The following is a 24403-nucleotide window of genomic DNA, read 5'->3' as shown; positions in this document are numbered from 1 at the left end:
AACAAGAGCAAAACTCCACATTAAAAAAAAAAAATATATATATATATATATATATACACACACACACACACACACACACAACACACACACACACACACACACACCTCCTTTTAACTTCTAGGAAAATGGAAAACTGAGATCCTAAATTTGAAGTTTCAGAAAAAGAACATACTTTAAAACATTTCTTTAGAAGTGTTCTAGTTTGTGTTATAATCATTAACTATCAGAGTTAAAGAAATTAAGTCACAAAAATATGCTCAGTATACTCATGCCAGTGTTATTTCACATTAACAAAGTCAACAGTCACTTTTGACTCTTCCTATCAAAATAAAAAGGAAAGATTGTAGTTGCTAACATACATAGCTGAGAAACACATTTGGAAAACTAATACTGTGTTCTTTTAAAAATGAATAATTGTATATATAATACAGAAGTAACTCAGCATAGTAAGACAAGGTTGAAATTTTACCTAGAAAAAATCTGATAAACAATCACAGCTTCAAGACAAAATAGCTAATGATCCATAACACGAAAATTCAATTGACATCAGAATTAAATTCTTCATATAAGATATCCAAAGTCCAAATACGTAATACAATGATCATGTTATATGCTTATGTAAGTTCAAGGTCTTATGTCATTCATTTGACCTGTATTATTAATATTTCATTCATTAATTCAATATTTACAGAGTATCTATTTTATCTATCTATCTATCTATCTATCTATCTATCTATCTATCTATCTATCTATCTATCTATCTCAGGCACGAAGGCATATAAAGTAGAATGGCTCCTAGCAACAGGCATCAAATAATTGTACTAACAGATTATGTTTAGCTTATTACATAAAAACTGTTGTATTTAGATGTAAGTCAAAGCAAAAATCAGGGGGAGGGAGGAATAACTTTAAGAATGTCACATTCTAGTTTTTAACTCTAGCTATACATGAGAATCACCTGGTATCTTTAAAAAATAAAAAGAAAAATCAAATGTTCCTAGGTCCCAATGTCACTTATCCTCATTTCCTCCCCTATTCCTCCATTCATATATGGAATTGGTCTGGAATAGGTCCCGTAGCACACTTCTCCTGCTACACAAGCCACCCTCAGGTGACTCTGATCTGCAGCCAGGGTTGAGTATCTCTGTTTTAGCCAATCATTATTTTCAAAGTATAAATACAGCTTAATGCTACTGGGATCATCAGAACTTCAAGCCTTTTGTTTGATTCACTATTTGTTACTGAGCAGGCTTTTCTATAGCTCTGAAAAAGTAAAAGTTAACTCTGTAGAAAACTCACGGCAATGCAAATAAATTTTGTAGGTAGAGATGCAGATGAGGGTATTAATATTTTATATATAATTTGGTAATCTCAGTCCACCATTCTTTCCTTCAGTGACTAGTGTATGTCAGTGTTTCCTAGTCCTTTGATCAGCTTTTCTATAATGTTGGTTAACTCATTAATAAGTTAATTCTTTGACAGGTCTTTACTTTTAAAGAAAAAAAAAAAAAAACAGAGCAACTAGCATAACCAAAAGAAAAAAAAAAAGAAAACCCACAAATAAAATCCACAACAAAGAGAAAGATTCCCCTTAAACCTCAAAATATGAGCAGAGTGACAAACCAGACAGTTATGAGACCCACAAAGTATCAGCATTTGTGTATGATGAGGCAGAGGGAAGGCACGGGGTTTTTCTGATGGCCCTGGGAACAGGAGAATCCCTTCAACCTCCCCTGAAGCCTCAATGGCATACTGGTCTCAGAATAGCAGCCTCATCTGGGAAAGGCTCTGAAGGATCTTGTTCTCAGGCTGAGAACAAGAACAATGCCATGCAAATAGGTGCTGGAGCAGTCTGGGCCATGTAAACTCTTGAAACTGATACTTCTTTTAGAAAAACTCCTAGGAGTAGACTCAAGACTGAGAAGAACAGGGCAACAGAAGCAAAGACAAGAAAAGTTCCAGATAAAAGAGAAAGGGAGCAGAAAAGATCTCAGAAAGGATGAAACCATACTTTGAAAAATCACCTTGTGAACACAACACAAGAGGGAGCTCTAGAGTTACGAAGCTGAAAAGGCTATCCTGGCCTATTCCTTTCACCATACAGGAAACTTACTGCACTGAAAAATGAGCGACAGAAGTATTAAGAATTCCACTTAAAACTATTATAAGGAAACAGAGACTGGAGTAGAATCATGTCTCTACAGCGTGAAGTAAATTAAGAAAATTACAGAAGCTCTAAAGAAACATAAGACTCAGAAATTAGGTGACTGGAGAAGGAATTGAAATGAGAGGTGATAGAACTAAGAATTAAAAATAAAAAAAATTATTTCAGAATGAAAAGTACATGCTTAATGCATTAGGGAAAAAAGGAGGATGGCTTTAAAAATAAAAAGATAAAAAGTTTTGAGAAAAAGTAATAAATAGAAAAGATTTTAAAAGATGAAGATCCAACATAATATAAAGGGTACAGAGGGGAAACAAAATACAATAAATACCAAAAGGTATAATTCAAGAAAAAAAAAGTTCCTAAAACAAAAGATGACCTGAAACTACACATTTATTATGACTTTGAACAGACATAGTTTATGCCAGAACACAATGGAGTAAAATATTAAATACACTCAATGAAAGAAAAGGTGAGCCATGGGTTTCATATCCATCCAAATGAACCTTCAAGTATAAAGGTTGCAAACAAACTGAAAAGAACATGCAACATGCAAGTACTTGGGGAATACCATGAACACTGCTTGAGAATCTACTCAACTCCAGGGCAGGGGTCAGCAAACTTTTTCTGTGAAGGGCCAGAGAGTCAATACTTTTGGCTTTACAGGTCCTATGGTTCCTGTCACAACTGCTCAGCCCAGATACTGCAGTGTTTACGAAGGCAGCTATAAACAAAACATAGAGAGATCAGTCACATATGGCTTGTGGGTCATGGTTGCTGACCCCTGTACTAGAGAATGAGCTTCAGAAACCAAAACAAACAAACAAAAAAACTAGAAAGGGCTCAACATGAGGACTGGGCTGAGAATTAAATATATATTTACCAGTAGAACTAAGACTACCTGATGGTTATCAGGGTCTACAGTATAGCTTGTAATGGCTAAAAGCTCTGACAAACTATTTTTAAAAATGGGAGGAAAGTCGTGAATGTACATGAAAAGTAAAATAAGCTCACTTACTGCCTTAAATGCATTAACTACAAGTCAAGCAATAGTATTTCAAATCAGAAGAGAAAGAGGGTAGGGAGAAGTGCTAGTTAACTAAATGCTCATAGGAATTAACCCATTTATAGTAGCCCAAAAGGCATTACATAAGGTATCAGTATAAAGAACCATTAGAACAAAAACACAAACCTACCTAAATATCAAAAGATATACCAAAGCCAAGAGCAAACATACAAACAAAACATTAAGAAAGACAGTAGGCTACATACAGTTCATCCAAGAAAGTGGAATACTATATATATATAGTTGCTTACATATTTTAAAAGTGGAAGGATAAACCATAAAATTAAAAAAAAAAGATTTCATCTGAAAGAGTGAGTAGGGTAGAAGAGTCAGGAACAGGAACAAGAATCCTCTGTAGAATGACTTCAAAATTCTACATAATTCTGTCACACAATTATAAGATAAATTTAAAAAGCAGTAATTCTTAAACAATAAAAATTTTTTTAAAAACCAAATGAGCTGTTGGTGTAATTACACACAGAAGTGAGTGTAATAATTTAAAAACACAGTAATTTGACTGTACATCCCTACTATGTTATAACCTATAGGTTTAAACAAAGCTGAAAAATGCAAGAAAACATAAAACGTTTTCAGTAATCATTAATAATAATGCAAGCTGTTGTCTTTGAACTGTAGCATAAATCAAATGCATAATTAAATCAGTGTCTCTGGACTTTTGGTGAAGTTGAAGGAACTCTACATAGTAAGACTGATAAGATTAAGTTAAATCCCTTTATCTTTGAATTTGAAATTTCAATATAAATTCATATTTTGTTTTGTTTTTTTAAAATTATATTTATCTCCTAGCTCTATTCATTAAAAAGGCCTATCAACAATGACCAATCCAGTAGAAGGGAGTATTCCCAATGCCCAGATTTTAGCCTCTACCATTTCCCAAAGCAACCAGACTCCTTTTAGAAATGACTGATTCCAGGCATAGAGCAAAAAAATAGGACCTGCAATAATTTGTCATCCTAGAAGACAAGGAGGCTATTAAGCCACTACATGTGAGATAAAGGTCATGTCAAAAGGACACAGGAACCATCCTGAAACAGCATCCAACAGCCAAAGACAGATATGTGAGGCATCAGTAAGAATAACTGAAATGAGGCCAGGCGCGGTGGCTCATGCCTGTAATCCCAGCACTTTGGGAGGCTGAGGTAGGAGCACTGCTTGAGGCTAGGAATTTGAGGCCTTCCTGGCCAACATAGTGAGACCCTGTCTTTTCTACAAAACAAAATTTAAAAAAAACTGAATCCATGTAAAACAAGTATTTATATGCATGAGTTCATAATACTAAGAAGAAAAAAAAAATCATTACTTTCAGAGAATGCTAATGAATAGAATTCGTTATTGTTGAAAACTGACAAAGGAAAAGAATCAAGCACTTGTTCTGCTTTTATTATAAATCAGAACTTCAGAGTAATCAAATGGCCGACAAGGTGAATTTTCTCTTTACAGATGTATTCCAGTCAATAAACAGAGGTCTGATAAAGACATGTCATCACTTTGCAACCACCAAGAAAAAAATGCATGTAGGCAATGAGCATCCATTTTGAGAGCATCACAGAAAGGCATTACATACTTTTTGAGGTAAGTACATGGCCCAAAAAACCCACACTGGATCAGCTCTCTAGATCTAATTACCAACTTGTCAGAAATACAGGGAATAGAGGAACATAGTCAATGATACCATGGGGATGCAATCATAAATATTCAGGCTATAAAAAGATCTATAGGAAAATCCTGCATGACATGTTTCTTCAACAACAAAAAATTCCAAGAAAATAGTTAGAGGGGAAACCAATGAACTAAAAGAGACTTAAGAGATATAGTTAATCATAATGTATGTGTCTTATTTGGACTACAAACAGGCAAAATGAACCCCAAACCAAAAAAAACCTAAACAAACAAAAAACCCCACAAAAACACACAAACAAGATCAAGAAAATGCATGAATTCTGAACTGAATCTGATATTAAGGAATTATTTGTACTGTTTTGTAGAAAGTGTATTTTATTATGTTTTTGAAAAGTTCTTATCTAAGGTCCGGCATGGTGACTCACACCTGTAATCCCAGCACTTTGTGGGGCCGAGTCTGGAATTCAAGACCAGCCTGGACAACATGGCAAAACCCCGTCTCTACTAAAAATACAAAAATTAGCCGGGCATGGTGGCACACACCTGTAATCTCAGCTACTCAGGAGGCTGAGGCAAGAGAATCGCTTGAACCCAGGAGGCGGAGATTGCAGGGGGCCAAGATTGCGCCACTGCACTCCAGCCTGGGAGACAGAGCGAGACTCCGCCTCAAAAAAAAAAAAAAAAAAGTTTTTATCTAAGACAATAAAGATAGTAAATGGAATATTTACAGATGAAAGGACATGACATCTAGGATTTACTTCAAAATAATTCATATATTGATAATTGCTAAAGCTTAGTTGAAGACCACGTATTTTACTGTGGCAAACTACAAATACTATTTCTGTATTTGATTTGATTTGAAACATACCTAAAAATAATCAAGGTTGTCACTTCATACTTTTTTCTTTTTTTGAATACGAGATATTTTAAATGCAACTAAAACTGTTTTGCAAAATGCCTAAAACTTAAAACACATAATTCTTCTATGAAGACACTGTGTACTAAAAATAAGAAAAAAATTGACTTGCTGGATTTGTTAAAATGTTGATGAGCAGATTATAAAAATTTAATTTTTAGAAAATATCTTGTCTTTAAAAAGAAACAGCAGCTGCTGCTGTTAAACATAATATGAAACATTTTTAAAAATCACATTTAAAAATGTACAACTCTTTTATAACCTTAAAAAAAGACTCTCCAAAACCAAGATGCTACAGTAAAATTTACTAACTGGCAAAAATGATGTTAGTAATTCCAAAGATACTAGGTTTTTGGACCTAAGTACAATTTCATATAAGAAAACTTCAAGTATTTTAAAGTGTGTGCTGAGTGTTAGTTTATTCTATGTCACATACTTGAAGCCTTGAAGCCCATGGGCCACATATGACTTACAGATAAGTTATTTTGCTTGCATGTATTTTTTAAGAAAAACTGACTCAACATTTAAAATTCAGGAGATTTCACATAAAAATCCAGGTTTTGACAGTCCTACATGTGACAGTGGGCTAGAACCTGGGGCTCTCCTTTTCACCACCGGCCCTCTCTTACCTCGTTCCTTCACACAGATTACAGCCTGTCTCCTTAGGCATTTGTGTTTGTGATCAGTAGTTATAGCCTAACATTTTGAGAGTGGTTTCTCCCTCATTCTTAACAAAGAAGTAGAATAGCAAAAAAGACGGTGTCTATGAACTAATATTATTCACTTTTGCACTTACAAAATGCAAAAAACAAAAAAACAAAAAAGCCCAAACCAGCATTCGTTATTCTTGCAGCACAGAAATAAAATGCTATCTGCGTATTTTTAAATGCTTTTCTTTAACAGGGCAGCAGGGCTTACCTTCAGATCAAGGCTGCTAAGGCTTACAACATCATCATCTTTCTCTCTGCGTTTTCTTTTCTAAAAGAAAAATAGAGATTTCATTCTCATATAAAAGGAATGCATATTACCTCACAAAACAAAGACTCTATAAAACTAGAAAAATCAATTTAAAAAAGTTAAGCCTTTGGCTATAGTCACAAGAAAATTACTTTGAGGCCAGGCACGGTGGCTCACGTCTCTAATTTCAGCACTTTAGGAGGCTGAGGAGGGCGGATCGTCTGAGGTCAGGAGTTCGAGACCAGCCTGGCCAACGTGGTGAAACCCCGTCTCTACTAAAAATACAAAAAAAAAAAAAAATTAGCTGCGCGTGGTGACACATGCCTGTAGTCCCAGCTACTCAAGAGGCTGAGGCAGGAGAATCGTTTGAACCTGGGAGGCAGAGGCTGCAGTGAGCCGAGATTGCGCCACTGCACTCCAGCCTGGGTGACAGAGCAAGATTCCCTCTCAAAAAAAAAAAAAAAGAAAATTATTTTGAGGAGAGACGCTCACGAATTGTCTTTGGAATAGATACTATCTGAACAGTCTCCCCTGACTAAGTCATCACTGCTGTGAAGTGGCTACCCTATTAAAATACTACTTAAGTTTTTCAGAACAGAACTCTTATGTAAATCAAGGGCTGTCTGTACTTGTTAGAGAAAAAGTAAAAATTTTTTAAATATAAAATCAGCTAGTGTTTTTTTTTTTAAAAGGAACACATTATTTATCTTGGGGGCAAGGTCTTCACTAGAAAAAAAAAAATCCTTTTCTCATGGCCCAAAGTAATTAAGATTTGTTGCCTGAGGCAGGATTGATTAACTAGAAGGTGAACAGCCATGTCCCTGGAGTACTTTCCACTTACCATTTATCACTTTCATTCAGCCCTTCTGGCACCAGTAGTGGCAAAACTGTGTACATATCTACCATTTCTGGTACCTAATCAATAGTGAATAAGCACCCATGGGTAACACTTGATTTTCCCACATCTCAAAATAACTTTTCAGGTTACCTACACAGCTTAGTTCTTGGGAACTCTTAAAAAGTGACTAGTTAGGGTTCCCGTCAACTTCCTGGCCCCACAGTGAGGAGAAACTGCTGGGAATTGAATCAAAATTGAACAAGATAGGGCCAATAGAGAAGAAAAAAAAAAAAAAAAAAAAAGGAACGGCAAAGTCCAGATAGAAGTGGAGAAAGTAACAGAGCCAGGCGGTCTCAGAAAGCAAGCTACCATAAAAAACAACACGAAGGAGGCTTGTGAAGTCAGAAAAGCTATCTGAACCAAGATTTTGTGTACAAGTTGAAAACTAAATTCACACTAAAATGAACAGAAAATTCTCAAAGTCAAATTCTACACAATATCATTCTATGAAAAAAGAAAACAAGGAACAGAATCTATCCCCTAGGAAATGACTGCACACCAGGAGGAAATGCTCAAAGCAGCAGAGCAAAATTATAACACACTGTTGTGAATTGAGCTAAAAGACATTAGGAAAATGATCTAAGACATGAAAGAACAATATATATCAGAATGGAGGTGTTGGAACTCAAGAAATATTTTGCTGATCCCAAGGTCATACCCAGAAGATACAGAAAATTATGAATAATATGATCCCAGGTTTGAAAAGCCAACTAACCATAAATCCTGCTTGTGTATTTATCTGTGAGCCTCTTTGTGTATATTAATGATATGAGCAAAATATAGAAGGATACATATGGTACTGTTGACATGGTTAGAGCAGAGCCTGGGAATGGACTAATATGGAGAAGGAGAAGAAGTGGGGAGGAAACTGCCTAGCAAAATTAGACTGTACTAAGGGGAAAAAAGCACATACATGATCATACTTACGCATTTATATGAAATTATATTTTGAATCACTTTTGCTATTTTTCCTAGATAAGCATAAGAATCATGATCTATTTGTACATACTTTATATATGTATTATGAGCTAATAAGTTTTAAGTACAAAAAGAATCAATTTTCTGTTATCACTTCACACAAAATCAAATGCCTCTGTAAAGTCCTGCTATAAAAATAATAGAGTCCCTCTATGCTGAGATGATTAATAGCAGAAAATCATTCATTATATATATTAAATATATATACACAATGTGCAATCAAGCATTTTTATATTTTCAACCAAGAAAAAAAGGCAGTAGAGGATGTATACAAATAATTTCATGTTTCATAATATATTATCAGATTTAACATTGAAAGGAATAAGAGAAAGGATGGCATAGAGTTAAAGATTAATAGATGTGAGTACTTTGCAAAATATGTTTTATATTTACTTGAAACAAAAAGTTATTACAGCTTGTTAACAGAAAAGGACTAAATTAGGCTGCCAAAGATGGTTACAGGAATTCTGTTCCTCAAGACACTCAGAAGTAAGGACCACTGATCTGCGTAACAGACTGAAAGAAACCAGGGAATTAATTCTATCTAATGTCTTGAAATAAAAACCCAGGTATCTACTCACCAAAGTGAAGTCCCAGTTGGGGCCAGGTGTTAAGAATGTGAAGGAGCTGCCTCTCCGAAGGGAACATCTATTAATGGAAAATTCAAACAATAAATAAAGAGATTGACTTTAGCATAATAGAGCATCAAACAGATAAAAAGCTATACTTTTCATACTTTCAAAACTGTTTAAAGTGGCCTGATTTGTCATTCAATCTTAGTTATATGAGAGATGGTCTATATATATATAAAAAACAAACAAACAGGGTATAGGTTTTGGTCATTCTCAGCATCTTTAGAGTGAAAAGGCCTATATAAAATTAGTGAACAGATTATTTTAAAAAGTAATTCGCCAAACCCAACAGAGTTTACCTTAGGAACATACATATAGTTCAAAAACATGAAATATATTAATAGGTTAAATAAAAAACAGCAAACAAACTTCCTAAGTGCAAAAAATTTAGCAACATATTCACGTATAGTATTTTAAAAAACAAAAATAAAAGGATACTCTTAACAAAACCTAACTTCACATTATCTGCATTTCATGTAAATCCCTAATTTTTTAAAACTGCAATTTAACAAACAAAATACAAAGCTATGAATAACTACATTTGAGACAAAGATCTCAAGATTAAAATGTGATTAGAATTTTGTTCTTTACTATTAAGTGAAAGATTTTTCTGTTTCTTTTCCATTCAATGTAAACACATAAAGCAAGAAAGTCTTATGACAAAACCTGTCTTCACCTTTCTAAAATATAAGCCGCCATATGTTTATAAAGTATAAACCTCTGTGTTTATAAAATATGTAGAAATTACAAAAACATAGCTAGCACAAGAGATAAAGGCAGTTTATAAAGTATATTTATTATTAATTACTTCAGATGTAAACAAATGTAGAATGAACACATTATTTTTTTACTTGTGGAAATAAATGAAGATCAACCAAAAGAGAAAAGCAAAGGGTATTTATTCAGTGCTTGCTACAACAAGGGAGTCATCTATTGTCATTTGCATCTTGACAGAGACTAAAAGACAGGTAGACGAGTGTGAAGTTTCATAATGGAAAAAAGAGAAGGCTCAGGTATGGCCTGATGGAGGCTGTTGGCCTGTGGAGCTGTAGGCAGGCTAACTAGAAGTGGAGGCATCCTACTGTGATTGGTTAGGGGTATATCTGGCTTTCACAGGTTGGTTATGAATTGGAAGTGTGACAAAAATTAGGAAGCTGGCAGTTATTAATGAAGTCCTGGACATTTTAGGTCAATTGTTATGGTAGTTATTTGGCTTCTTGGACTGTGAAGTCATTGTCTATTTATACATGTGATCCTTAAGCTTCATAGTCTTTGTTCATCAAGTTATAGAAACACCACTGATGAGTGTCTTTCCTGCAAAAATGTACAAGCTTAAACCAAATCAAGGGCTTCTGGAGTTTTCTAAGCTAAATATGAAGGAGAAATTTTGTTGTTGTTGTTTTTGTTTCTTTCCGACAAGGAACACAAAGGAAACTGGCTATAAGGTAAAAGAGGAGGTCTGGAAAGCTTCACAGATGAATTAATACTTAAGTAATACAAAGTATTACTGAATCTGAAAGAAAAATAGCAATTAACAAAGCATTAAGGTGGAGTGAAATGAGTTACATTCTGGAAACTGCAAGTAGTTCCTCACATTTGAGTAAAGAAATAAGGAAGGGCTAAAGCATCATGAAAGGCCTCACTTACTGCACTCAGAGAGAATGGCCTTGATCTTGAGTATGTGTGGCAGCCATTGAATCTTAAGTAACGTGAACAATGGATTGTAAGAAGGCAAGACTGCTCAGTTGGGAGGCAGCTCTAATATTGCTTACAAAAGATGATTGGGGCTCTGGCAGCAGTAACAAGATTAGACAGGAGAAGCTGATTTGAGAGACAGTTCGATGTCAAAATTGCCAGGAAAGACTTTCCCCTTTTCCTCCCTAAACCTGTTCAGTTATTACCAAGGTTCTTGACCTGGGGAAAATATGATGCCACTAACAGAAATTAGATGCAAAGATCTTAAGATATTTAAAACAAACATTTCCTAAATAATTATTTGGAGAAGATCAAAACACAGTAAGACTACTCATGGAGCTCAAACTATTTTTGACGGCCTCTTTAGTGGCGCAAAACAATCTAAGAAGCTGATTATTCCATCTTTTCTTGCTACTGCAGAAAAGTCAAGCATCAACAAAGAAAATGGTATTTTTTTCTTGAGAAAACCCTGGAACAAAGTATTTAAACAAAAAAAGTCATCTGAAATAAATTATAATTTGTATCAAGAAATACATAGGATGACTATCATAAACAAATGGTAAAATATTATGGGAAAGACAGGACCTCTCTGTCATGAGTCCACAGATCACACTTAAAAATACTGCTCTAGGAATTAATACTCTTAGTGTATTAAGTGCTACTGTATGCTACATGGTTAGCAGGAGCCATCAGTGGGCACTGGCTTAAGAAAAAACAATTATGATTTCTCAGGTTATTTTAAATCTAATACAAATCTACATTACAAAGTGGCATTAACTGTGGCACTTAAAATATTCAGTAAATACTTCCTTTCAGGTTTAAGTATTACGGAGCATTACAAAACCAAAGCTACTAATTTCTTTATTCCCTAGAAATGACCACACTAACCTCAGAATGCATTTGCCATCTAAAAGCTGGAAAGAAAAATGGTTCTTAAGAATTTTTAAAAGGCTAACTGGAAAAATATTTCCAATCATATGATAAAATTCTTTCCAGCAGTATCTGTAACCAGCTTTACAGTAATGCTATTTTTTCCCACTTCAATCACAAGATTCTATTTATTTTGAATACCCATGGAAAAAAGGAACCCAAAAAACAAACTGTGCCCACAAAGTATGTGAGACAGTGCCAACTTTCACAAATCTTGGAAAGACATATACTCATTTTTTCACAAGGGTCAGACTCAAAATGTAATAGCTATTTTAAATCCTTGTGGGGAAAAAAATGATTTCATAAAACATTAAGATTGCAAGTTGTTTTTCCAGAAGATACACAGAATAACCTCCTAAAAAGGAGGGCTTAAAGGATGAAATGTAGAGCAAAAAGTGGCAGTCCACCTTTTCAAGAATTTTTGTCCATATATCCAATGTATTTTTCTATATATCCAAATAATTACAACATTTAAGGAATAAAATAAACTAATACATTAAGGAATTAGCTTAGTGTATTAAATTAAGTTCCCGATTTGACTCCTGTAGATTTTCCTTGGCCTTTAATGTATTTCCTTTCATATCATTTGGTATGTTTTTGAACAATGTATTTACACTAAATTAGGTTTAGTCTAAAGAAATCATAATTAAAATGAAAAAGCTGCTGTTCAAAAGAAAAGCATCTTGTTAATTCATTCTTAAGCCAAATTGTGTTTTCAGAGTTTCTGATTTGTGTCACCACCTCCTCCATCATGCCAGATAAGACCTGACCTGAAATTATAAATATTTTCAAAAAACATATTGAAAATTACTATTACCAACAGGAAAAAAGCATTCTTAAAAGCATAATTTACCCTCAAGATGCATTCACCATAAAAAATGGATGTAGAATGAAAACAGTTTCAGAAAAAGATTTTAAAAAGGATAATGTTATCATTTATTGGGTGCCTACTATGTGACAAGCACTGTACATATACTCTTATCCTAAAAATAACATTTTTTCCCATTAAATAAAAAATGTAATCTGTAAATGCCAAACATATAAAAAGAATTATACCATACATGTAAAAAGAATGGTATAATTTATCCTCTGCAATTAACACTTTTTACATTTGGGGTGTGCCAAGCAACTGAGGTTCTCAATTTCTTTGCAAATCAGGCAAAAACAAACTAAATTATTATAGAAACAATTCATTTATTTGGGTCAAATATCTGATGTAGTAGACATCCACTACTGTTTTGGCTGTTCAGCATCTTTGCTATTAAGGAGTTGTCTCTTCTTCCACTTCTGACAATCATGTAGACTATGTCTCCTATCATACTAGGGTTTTCTCATCTGCATGAGAGTCTCAACTAATACATACATCTTGGAATATCTTGTCTAGAACACAGTTGAGCATCTAGAAACCAGCAAACACCACCCCCAAAGCACCCCAGACATCCTAATGTCCTGCATTAATTCTCAGGCCTTGCCCACAGCAGCAAATTCAGGGAAGAGGGAACAGGGGATAATGACAACAGCAAGTAACAGAATGAAAGAGAAATTCTGAAGGCTTCCATCATTAACAATCCAGTACTCTTCGGAAACAGTGTGGCAATTCCTTAAGATGTTAGTGGTAAGTTTACCGTAGGACCTGATAATTCCACCCCCAAGAATTTACCCAAGAGGAGTGAAAACGTATGTCTACACAAAGACTTTTTTTTTTTTTTTTTGAGACGGAATTTTGCTCTGTCACCCAGGCTGGAGTGCAGTGGTACGATCTTGGCTCACTACAACCTCTGCCTCCTGGGTTCAAGCGATTCTCCTGCCTCAATCTCCCGAGTAGCTAGGATTACAGGGGCACGCCACCACGCCCAGCTAAATTTTATATTTTTAGTAGAGACAGGCCATGTTGACCAGGCTGGACTCGAACTGCTGACCTCAGATGATCCACCCGCCTCGGCCTCCCAAAGTGCTGGGATTATAGGCGTGAGCCACCGCGCCCAGCCCACACTAAGACTTACATGCAAATGTTCATAGCAGCATTATCCATAAAAGCACCAAACTGGAAACAAATCAAATGTACAACAGCTGGTAAATGGAGTTGACAAAATGTAGTATATTCATATAATGGAATATGGTTTGGCAATAAAATGAAATACTGATGTAAGTGAAAGAAGGCAGAAGCAGAAAGACTACACATTGTATGATTCCACTTGTATGTCCTGAAAATAGAAATTTATAGAGCTAGAAAGCAGATCAGTGGCTGCCTAGGGCTGGGGTGGGAGCAGGGATATTTGGGGTGATGAAATGTTCTAACAATGGATTGTGGTAATGACTGCACAACTCTATACATTTACTGATAATTACTGAATTGTTCACCTACAAAGGGTGAATGTTATGATATACAAATCATATCTCAATAAACTATTTAAAAACGTAGTCAACTTATTTGGGAGCACATGGCCTTACAAGCTTCTGTGAGCATGCCTTTTATTTTTGGCAACTACTGATACTAATAATAAAGATCCTGGGTTGTCAAGAATTGGTTTAAGACTATACCTTTAACTCTGGATAGCCACTGTACAAATCCATCAATTAATTTTACTGGAAAAACAAAATTCAAAGAGTAAGCCTTATCACTGTTGGTAGATCATAGGTCATACTATTATTTTTCTACCAATGGACAGCATTATTTCAAATCTGCAAAAAAGGAAAATATAAAATCCTTAAAAGGATCAGTATGTATTTATATTTCTGCCATATGGGTGATATGTAAAGTTCTATGGCTTTCCCTAAGGCCCCAAAAGACAGAAATAAAATTATTTAAACATTACTTGTGTCCAATTTTCAGGACCTTAGACATAGGTACTATGAAGTGAGATTTAGAGACTAAGTAACTTGCCCAAGGTCCTTAAGAGCCAGAATTTGAACCTAGGAAGTCTGACTGCTTTTAATGCCTAAAATCTTTAAACATTACTCTTTGTCTATGGGTTCTAGTCTAAAAGAATGTTAAAAGAATATACATTCTCAAAGGAGAAGACAGAAAATAATTAGGTAAATCAAAGCTGAGGCCAGAACAGACTTGGTATCAAAAAAACTAGGCTAGAAAAGCAGTCCTCGTTCTGAGCTCTCAATCGTGTAGTATAACCTAGGGTTCTTTAGAAAGACCCTTGCTGGCCAGGCACAGTGACTCATACTTGCAATCCCAGCACTTTGGGAGGTCAAGGTGGGCGGATCACGAGGTCAGGAGATCAAAACCATCCTGGCCAACATGGTGAAACCCTGTCTCTACTAAAAATACAAAAATTAGCTGGGCGTGGTAGCGCTCGCCTGTAATCCCAGTTACTCGGGAGGCTGAGGAAGGAGGATCACTTGAACCAGGGAGTTGGAGGCTGCAGTGAGCCGAGATCGCGCCACTGCCCTCCAGCCTGGCGACAGAGCAAGACTCCATCTCAAAAAAAAAAATAAATAAATAAAATAAAATAAAAAAGAAAGACCTTTGCCTACTACCCAGAACTGGGAGGTGAGGAGAAAGAAGTTAAGAGCCCTGTCATATTGTAGGCAATATCTACATAGAAAACATAACTGCTGCCCCAGAGAAACTTGCACAGGTGTATAGAGGAGATGTATCAACAAACAACCTAAAATCCCAAATACATCTTATACAACATACCAAATAAATTCCACCTGAGTTATAAAAATTGTATAATATCTCACTGTACAGAATATCATAATGTATTTAGCTTCCTCCTCCTGTTTTTTCTAACCTTTCTACTACACAAATGTGCTAGGATATACTTTCTTGTACATACATCCATGTATACTTGCCCATTACTTTAAGATAAATTTCTGTGGGTAGAACTGCTTGGTTTAAATATTTGCGTTAAAATTTTGTTTTATTTGCTATATTTCCCTTCAAATACACATAATGGGGATACCAGAAAGAGAGGAAAAGAGAAAAGACCAGAAAAAAAACTTCAGAGAAACAATGGCTGAAGCTTCTCCAAATTTATTGAAAAACAACCACCTACACATTCGGAAAAAGCTCAATAAACTTCAAGTAAGAGAAACACGAAGATATCCACAGACAGACACATCATAGTAAAAATGGTAAAAGTTAAAGATAAGAAAATCTTAAAAGCAACAAGAGAAAAAAAGACTTGTTATTTACAAGGAACCCCAAAAAGATTCTGACTTCTTAACAGAAACAATGGAAGACAGAAGCAGTGTGATAACACATTCAAAGTGCTCAAAGAAAAAGAAAATTTCAGCAAAGAATCCTATACTATCAAAATTATCTTTCGAGAATGAAGGAGAAACAAAGACATTCCCATAAAAACAACAACAACAACAACAAAACAAAGAAAAAAACAAACAGAATTTGTTGGTGGCAGACTTGCCTTACAAGAAATACCATAAGAAGAATTTCAGGCTGAAAGCAAGTGACCACAGACGGTAATCTGAGTTCACATACAAAACCCAAAAAAGCCTAGTAAAAGCAGTGTCAATGAAAAAAATAAGTAAAGAAATTCAAATGCTATAAATTAGAAAATTCTCACTTAATGCAAAAGAAAGCAATAAAGGAGGAATAGAGAAACAAAAGACATATATAACACAACAAAATGGCAGACATAAATCCAACTATATCAATAAATAACGTTAAATGTGATTGGAGTAAACAACCCAATCAAAAGAAATGGACAGCCAGACAGGATCAAAACCAACCAACCAACCAACCAACCAACCAACCAACCAACCAACCAAGATCCAACTATATGCTGTCCACAGGAGACACACTTTAGTTTCACAGATATAAACAGCTTGAAAATAAAGGGATAAACATGTATCATGCAAACAGCAAGCCAAAAGAAAGCTAGAGTAGCTATATTAACATCAAACAAAACGGCCCTTCAAAGAAAAAAATGTTACCAAAGAGGGATATTTTATAGTGATAAAAGGATTGATCCATCAGGAAGATACAATTACAAACATATGTGCATATAAAAACAGCACAATCTCAATAAATGTAAAAGGATAGAAATAATACATAATACAAAGTGTATTTTCCAGCTGCAATGTAATGAAATTAGAAAAAATTTGTGAAAGTCACAATTATGTGGAAATTAAACAATGCATTCCTAAATAACTAATGGCTCAAGGAAGTCAAAAAGAAATCAGAATTTGAGATTAATGATAGTGAAGACACAATATATCAAAATTTATGAGATGCAGCTAAAGCAATGCTCAGAGGGAAATTTATAGCTGTATCCCTATATTAAGAAAAAGATCTCAAATCAGTAACTTAATCTATAATCATGACACTGGAAACAAAAAGGGCCAACTAAACCTAAAGCAAGCAGACTAATCTGAGCAGATTACTCAGATTACTGAGCAGGAAGAAGGAAACAATAAGGATTAAAGTGAAAATAAAATAAAGAATAGAAGAACAAAGAAAATTAATGAAGCCAAAATCACATTCTTTGGAAAGATCAAGATTGACAAGACTGTAGCTAGATTGACCATCATCATAAAAAGAAAGAAGACACAAATTACAAGAATCAGAAATAAAAGAGGGGACATTACTATTGACATTACATGAAAAGGATTATAAAGAAATACTATGAACAAGGAAGGGTACACCAACAAATTAGATAACTTTGATGAAACAAATTCCTAAAGAGATACAACCTACTGAAACTGACTTAATAAGAAACAAACTATCAGAAGACACCTACAATAAGAGATGAGATTGAATTAATAATAATAATAAACTATCCACAGAGAAAAGTCTAGGCCTAGGTGGCTTTACACTGAATTCTACCAAACATTGAAAGAATACCAATTCTTCACAAACTCTTTCAAAAAAAACAAAACAGTAGGGAATACTTCTCAACTGATTTTATGAGGCCAGTATTATCCCAATACCAAAACCAGACAAGCATAGTACAAGATAATAAAACTACAGATCAATATCTCATGAATATATATACAAAAATATTCAACAAAATATTAACAAAATGGATCCAACAATATATTAAAAAAAGCTATACATAATGACCAAGCAGGACTTATACCAGGAAGGCAAAGTTGGTTTAACATCCCAAAAAATCAATTAATGTAATACATCAATAATAACAACAACCACATGATCATTTCAATAGACAAAAGAAAAAAAACCCTAAAACCTTTCATGATAAAAACCACTCAAAAACTAGTAACAGAATGGAACTTCCTCAACCTGATAAAGGACATCTACAAAGCTTACAACTAACACCAAACTTAATGGTGAAAGATTGTATGCTTTCCCCTTAAGATCAGAAACAAGACAAGAATTTCCCATCTCTCCACTTCTGTTCAGCGTTGTACAGGAGGCCCTACCCAGGGCAATTAGGAAAGAGAAAAAAGTAAAGGGCATCCAGAGATTGGAAAAAGAAGTAAAACTATTTTTATTTGCTGATGACATGACCCTGTACACAGAAAGTCCTAAAGAAACCACTAAAAAACTATTAGAACTAATGAGCTCAGCAAGGTAGCAGGATCCAAGATCAATATACAAAAATCAATTGTATGTATTCCTATACAATTGAAATTATTAAACTGAAAATAAAGTGATACAAAGCGGGGCAGGGAAGTGCTGGGTAGAGGAGAGCGTGGTGCCTTGCTAGGGCTCCATCCCCAGGCCTGGGGATCACCTAAGTGAGGATAGGCATTTCTGTTTTCCTACCCAAATGTTGCATTTCCCAAGACCACCCTGGTCCACCACACCCCCATCCTGTGCCTATAAAAGCATGCCCCCACCTGTGCCTATAAAAACCCCCCGAGACCCTAGCAGGCAGACACACAGGTGGCTGGATGTCAAGAGGAACACATCGACATGGGAGTACACCAGCACGCTGGCAGGCCATCGATTCGCAGAATGACGCAGAGCTTGGCCAGGGAGATTGGAGGAGAATCGGGCAACCTGACACCAGGGCAAAACCATTTCCCTTCTGGCTCCCCCATCTGCTGAGAGCTACTTCCACTCTATAAAAGCTTGCAATCATTATCCAAGCCAACGTGTCATCTGATTGTTCCAGTACATCAAGGCAAGAACCCTGGGATACAGAAGGCCCCCTGTCCTTGAAATAAGGCAGGGGTCTAACTGAGCTGACGAATACAAGCCGCCTACGGATGGCTAAACTAAGAGTACCCTGTAACACAAGCCCACTGAGGCTTCAGCTGTAAACATTCACCCATAGACATGGCCATGGGGTTGGAGCCCCACAGCCTGCCTATCTATATGTTCCCCTAGAGGTTTGAACAGCAGGGCACCGAAGAAGCGAGCACACCTCCAGTGCACGCCCTGCGAGGGGGAAAAGGGAACTTTTCCCATTTCAAAAGAAATGAATCCATTTACAACTGCATCAAAAAGAACAAAATACTTAGGAATAAATTTAGCAAAACATGCAGAACTATACTCTGAAAACTACAAAACACTGTTGAAAATAATTAAAGATCTAAATAATTGGAAAAACATCCCTTGTCCATGGATCAGACTACTTAACTCTCTGTAGAGGGCAATACTCCTGAAAATGATCTACAAGATTTAATGCAATCTCTATCAGAATCCCTGTGGACTCCTTTGTAAAAATCGATTAAGCTGATTCTAAAATTCACATAGAATTGCAGGAGACCCAGGATAGCCACAACAATCTTGGAAAAAAAAGAACAAAGTAGGAGGACTCACATATCCCAATTTCAAAACTTACTATACAAAGCAACGGTAATCAAAACACCATGGTAATGGCATAGGGCTATTACATATAGATCAAGAGAATAAAAGTCAAAGTCTAAAAATGAACTCTCATGCTTAAGGTCAACTGATTTTTGACAAGGGTGCTAAGACTACTCAGTGGGAGAAAGGACAGTCTTCAAAAAATGGTGCTGGGTACCTGGATAGACACATGAAAAAGAATTAAGTTGGACCGTCATCTCACATTATATACAAAAACTAACTCAAAATGGATTAAAGACCTAAATGTAAAAGCTAAAATGATAAAATTCTCAGAAGAAAGCACTGGGGAAAGGATTCATAACAACGGATTTAGCAGTGATTTCTTGGATGTGACACCAAAACACAGGCAACAAAAGCAAAAATAGACAAGTAGGACTACAAACTAAAACATTTTGTGCTTCGAAGAACATCATGAAAGTGAAGAGACAAACCACAGAATAAGAGAAAATATTTGCAAATAATCTATCTGATAAGGGACTTGTATCCAGAATAAAGAACTCTTAACAACTCAATAAAAAAGAAATTTAAAAATGAACAGGGCCAGGTGCAGTGGCTCACACCTGTAATCCCAGCACTTTGGGAGGCCGAGGCGGGCAAATCACAAGGTCAGGAGTTCAAGACCAGCCTGGCCAACATGGTGAAACCCTGTCTCTACTAAAAATACAAAAAATTAGCCACACGTGGTGACACATGCCTGTAGTTCCAGCTACTTGGTAGGCTGAGGCAGGAGAATCACTTGAACCTGGGAGGCGGAGGTTGCAGTGAGCCGAGATCACGCCACTGTACTCCAGCCCCGGTGACAGACTGAGACTCCGTCTCAAAAGAAAAAAAAAAAAAAAAAAAAGAGCAAAGGATGGCCCACCAAAAATGGCCACACACATTACATAAATCCATTTATATGCAATGTCCAGAACAGAGAAATTCCTACAGACCGACAGATTAGGTTTTGGGGCAGAAGGGGTAGGAGGGGAACAATAGCTAAAGGGTACAAATGCTCTTTCTGAGGTGATGAAAATGTTCTAAGTAGTACGATTTAAGTGGGAAAATTGTACTGTACGTATTTGTCTTTCAAATTAGTTTATACTGAGTTTTGCCTGCAGAACGTTTTTCAATAGTCACATAATCATACACACAAATCTTTTTCCTTATGATTTCTGAATCTGATACAGTGCTTAGTTGCTTCTTGCCTCACAATTAATACTATCTTGTAATATTTTACGTATTCTTGTAGATGATCTTACATCTTTTCTGGAAAAGGAATATGTTATTTAATTCTCCATTTTCCCTCCATGGTTCTTCTGTGTCTCACTCTCCTCATGCTGCCTGTGTTACTACGCTTTTCTCACAATGTATCATTTCCCACCTCACACAAAAAATAGAGGCCTGGTGGGAAAGTCCTCAAATTCCTGCTCACAACACACCCCATTCTTCAAAACTATATATCATCCATAGCTTCTTGTTAGGCTAAATCCTCTACCTTGAATTTGGATTCTGTCCTTTTCTGCCTTCTTGGATCCTTGTTCAACCATTTTTCTCCTCTACTGTCTGTTCAACCTCTCCCTCTATTTGTTAACTCAGCACAGCACATCAAGGGAATTTATTCTTTCTTAAGAGTCTATCCCACAAAATTGTGTTATTTCTCTCTATTCTTTCTTGTCTTCCTGTTGCAGTGAAACTTCTCTTCACCAATCCCATTGCCAGCTATCAGATTCGAACAATCATTTTTTCATTTAGACTACTGCAGACTGATTTCCTACCAATCCATCAGCTAAACTTGGAAATTTTAATTTGGTATACACAGCTGGGTCCACAAATCTCCTGAAATGTTTATGTATATGTGCACATTTTTGGGGAATAGTTTTCATAAAATATGAAGAGTGAGATGACTCCAAAATGTTGCTTATTTTTCTCATGGAAGACAAACTGATCTTTTAAAATGCAAATATGTCATGCCATTGGCTCATTTAAAGTCTTTCAGTATTTCCCCATTACCATGAAGATAAAACCCAAACTCTGTCAAGGCATACAAGGTCTCTTCATGATGTGGCGCTTACCTCTTTAGCATCATCTCTCATGACTACCTCCTCCTTCTCCCCCTATTGGTCTCCTCTCCTCTATACAAACAGCACTGTTAATATAGTAATAAAATAGAATATATACCCAGAACTCATCAGACTCATTTGCTTCAGGGCCTTTCTACATGCTTCTCTGCCTGAAATCATCCATTTACATCCGCTCTCTAAACTGGTCCTTAAAGACTCAGGGATTACAATAGGAAATCATTTCCTATTCTCTCCAGTCAGGATTAAGTGTTCCTTTTAATCTATGGCATTCTGTGTATACCACTATAATAACTTTTATCACACATTATAATAATTATTAACCTACTTATCTTTCTTCCCCACTAGATTATAAATCTTAAATAGTAACAACAGTATTTTTCCATTTCCATATTCCTAGTGTTGGCACTCACATTATTTTCTGAACAAATCGCACATTCTCTTCTCAACCTGTTGCAAAACACTCTAAGTTCGATATTGTAACCATTCTTGGAAACCATCTAAGATCAATACTCTCTTCTCATTACCAAATTTAATTTTCATTCCTCATCTAGCTTAATCCTCATCTTATTTTACTTAATCCTCATTTTATTTGACCTATCAATAACATCTGACATAGCTCGCCACGTCCTCTTCTTGAAATTCTTTCTTCATTTGGCCTCCTGGATACTGTTCTCACTTGGTTCCCTTCCTCCTAATTCACTAGCTATCCCCTGAGCTTCGCTTTGTGAAATTTCACTGAGCCAAACACGAGTCATACACTCTCATTTCAATGTATACTTCCACAAAAAGTAAAAAGAAAAAACACGAAAATGGTTGTGATGAACTCTCTAATAGGCATCTCATAACATATCCCGAAGTCAACTTATCCCTTAGTCTTTTCTTTCTCAGGACATGGAAGCCCATTCTCGTGGTGCTCACCATGACAGTTTCGGTCTGAGCAAAGGCATTTGGGAACGCCAGCCTACAGCCAGTTGGGTGTGCAGAACAAAACCATTGTGGTTTTTCCTAAGTCTCCCCTGAGAAACAGTCAGGAGGCGAGGAGACTCAATAAACCCGCCCCTTTGCCACAGGCAGGGAAAATCGCAGTTTGGGGTCTCAGGACCGACCTCGGTCCAAGGCCAGGCACACTGTCACTCCAGCCTGTGCCACCCTCACTTCCAGCGGCCTCGGTCTCCCCCCCCCCCAACCCCGCGGTCACCTCCCCCACCCCCCACTCACCTCCCAGCGGCCCTCGCCTCCCCCTGGCCCTCACCAACACCCCCACTCGCTGCCCCCCACATCCAACTCCCGGCCAGCCCTCCCCTCCCCCCGGCCCTTGCCTCTCCAACACTCACCTCCCGTTCGGCCCTCCGCTCCCCCACACTCACCTCCCGTTCGGCCCTCCCCTCCCCCACACTCACCTCCCGTCCAGCTCCGGCCCGGAGGTGTCGGCCGAAGGCCCCGTCGCTCCCTCCGTGCTGAGCCCAGAGGCCCGGCGGCTTCGCCTCCGCGGCCGAGGCTGCTTCTGAGCCGCCAGCTCGGGCTCCATGGCACGGAGGAGGGGGTGGGGCGGTGGCCGGGTGCCCGGGAGACCGGCAGGGACGGGCACGATGCCCGCCAGCCTCTGCCAGGCAGAAAGCGCCTGTCAGCGGACTGCAGCCGCCACCGCCGTCATCCGGGGATTTGAAAATGGCGGCTGAGCAGCGATCAACCAATCAGTGAGCGCGCAGCGGTTCCTAGGAGACTTGGAGTCCCGCCCCTCCGCCGCTCCCGGGATCTACTTGCCTAGGAAAGAACCTAGGAAAATTTGCCCTTAACTCCTGAGCTCATCCCTGAGTCCCGAAGGCCCGGTACCTCCTTCATTGTTCATTAGGACTTTCACTACAGGCCAAGGCAAATGGACTGAAAGCATTTTAATTCATCAGATCTTTCTTAGCATTTGGGGAGAAGAGAGGTCCAAACTAATGACCTGTAAACAAGGCTTGTTTATTGGCCATATTCACATTGAATTATTGTGCACGTGGCCAATATGAGATATATTTCCAGTTACCAAAGGTTATGCAAGTGTGTTCCCGGGACTGTCTCTAGGGAACCAGCAAAATCTAATTATGAGCCCTTATGTCTTCCAATAAGCATGACACAGTCTCTCCCTAGCAAAACAGAATGAAATGACTTCATCCTTTGCTTGTAAAAGTCAGCAAAAGACATAATATAAAATAAAAGACCGCTTCAAGTAAAAAAAATTGTTAAACAAATTACACTTTCTTTGATTTTAAATATTGCTTTATATGTGTCAAAGTCTTTAAAAATAGCTTCTCCTGACCGGGCGCTGTGGCTCACGCCTGTAATCCCAGCACTTTGGGAGGCTGAGGCAGGTGGATCACGAGATCAGGAGATCAAGACCATCCTGGCCAACATGGTGAAACCCCGTCGCTACTAAAATACAAAAATTAGCTGGGCAGAGTGGCGCATGCCTGTAATCCCAGCTACTCAGGAGGCTGAGGCAGGAGAATTAGTTGAACCAGAGAGTCGGAGCTTGCATTGAGCCAAGATCGTGCCACTGCACTCCAGCCCAGTGACAGAGCGAGACTCCGTCTCCAAAAAAAAAAAACAAAAAAACCCAAAAAAAACCTTCTCCTTTGCCAGTATATTTCCACTTATGGAAATTTATCCTAAAAAATAGAATTATATAAACATGAAGCTATTAATGACATTGTTTATAATAGAA

At 37.0% G+C, this 24403-nt stretch overlaps 1 protein-coding gene across 1 annotated transcript in view; it reads right to left on the bottom strand.

Annotated features, from left to right (window-relative positions):
- NET1 (neuroepithelial cell transforming 1) overlaps nt 1-23579 on the bottom strand; it is a 45787-nt gene extending 22208 nt beyond the window's left edge. Inside the window, exons 1-3 of the mRNA XM_031015289.3 lie at nt 23097-23579; nt 9202-9268; nt 6706-6765 (exon numbers count right to left, since the gene is read on the bottom strand). Of these exons, the coding sequence (XP_030871149.1) occupies nt 6706-6765; nt 9202-9268; nt 23097-23224 (255 nt within the window). The 5' untranslated portion in view covers nt 23225-23579. The remainder of the gene's footprint in view (nt 1-6705; nt 6766-9201; nt 9269-23096) is intronic.
- Between the last annotated feature and the right edge of the window lie 824 nt (nt 23580-24403).

The sequence above is a fragment of the Gorilla gorilla genome, chromosome 8, assembly GCF_029281585.2.
Source record: "Gorilla gorilla gorilla isolate KB3781 chromosome 8, NHGRI_mGorGor1-v2.1_pri, whole genome shotgun sequence".
NCBI lineage: Eukaryota > Metazoa > Chordata > Mammalia > Primates > Hominidae > Gorilla > Gorilla gorilla.
This window is presented reverse-complemented; position numbering and strand designations above follow the sequence as displayed.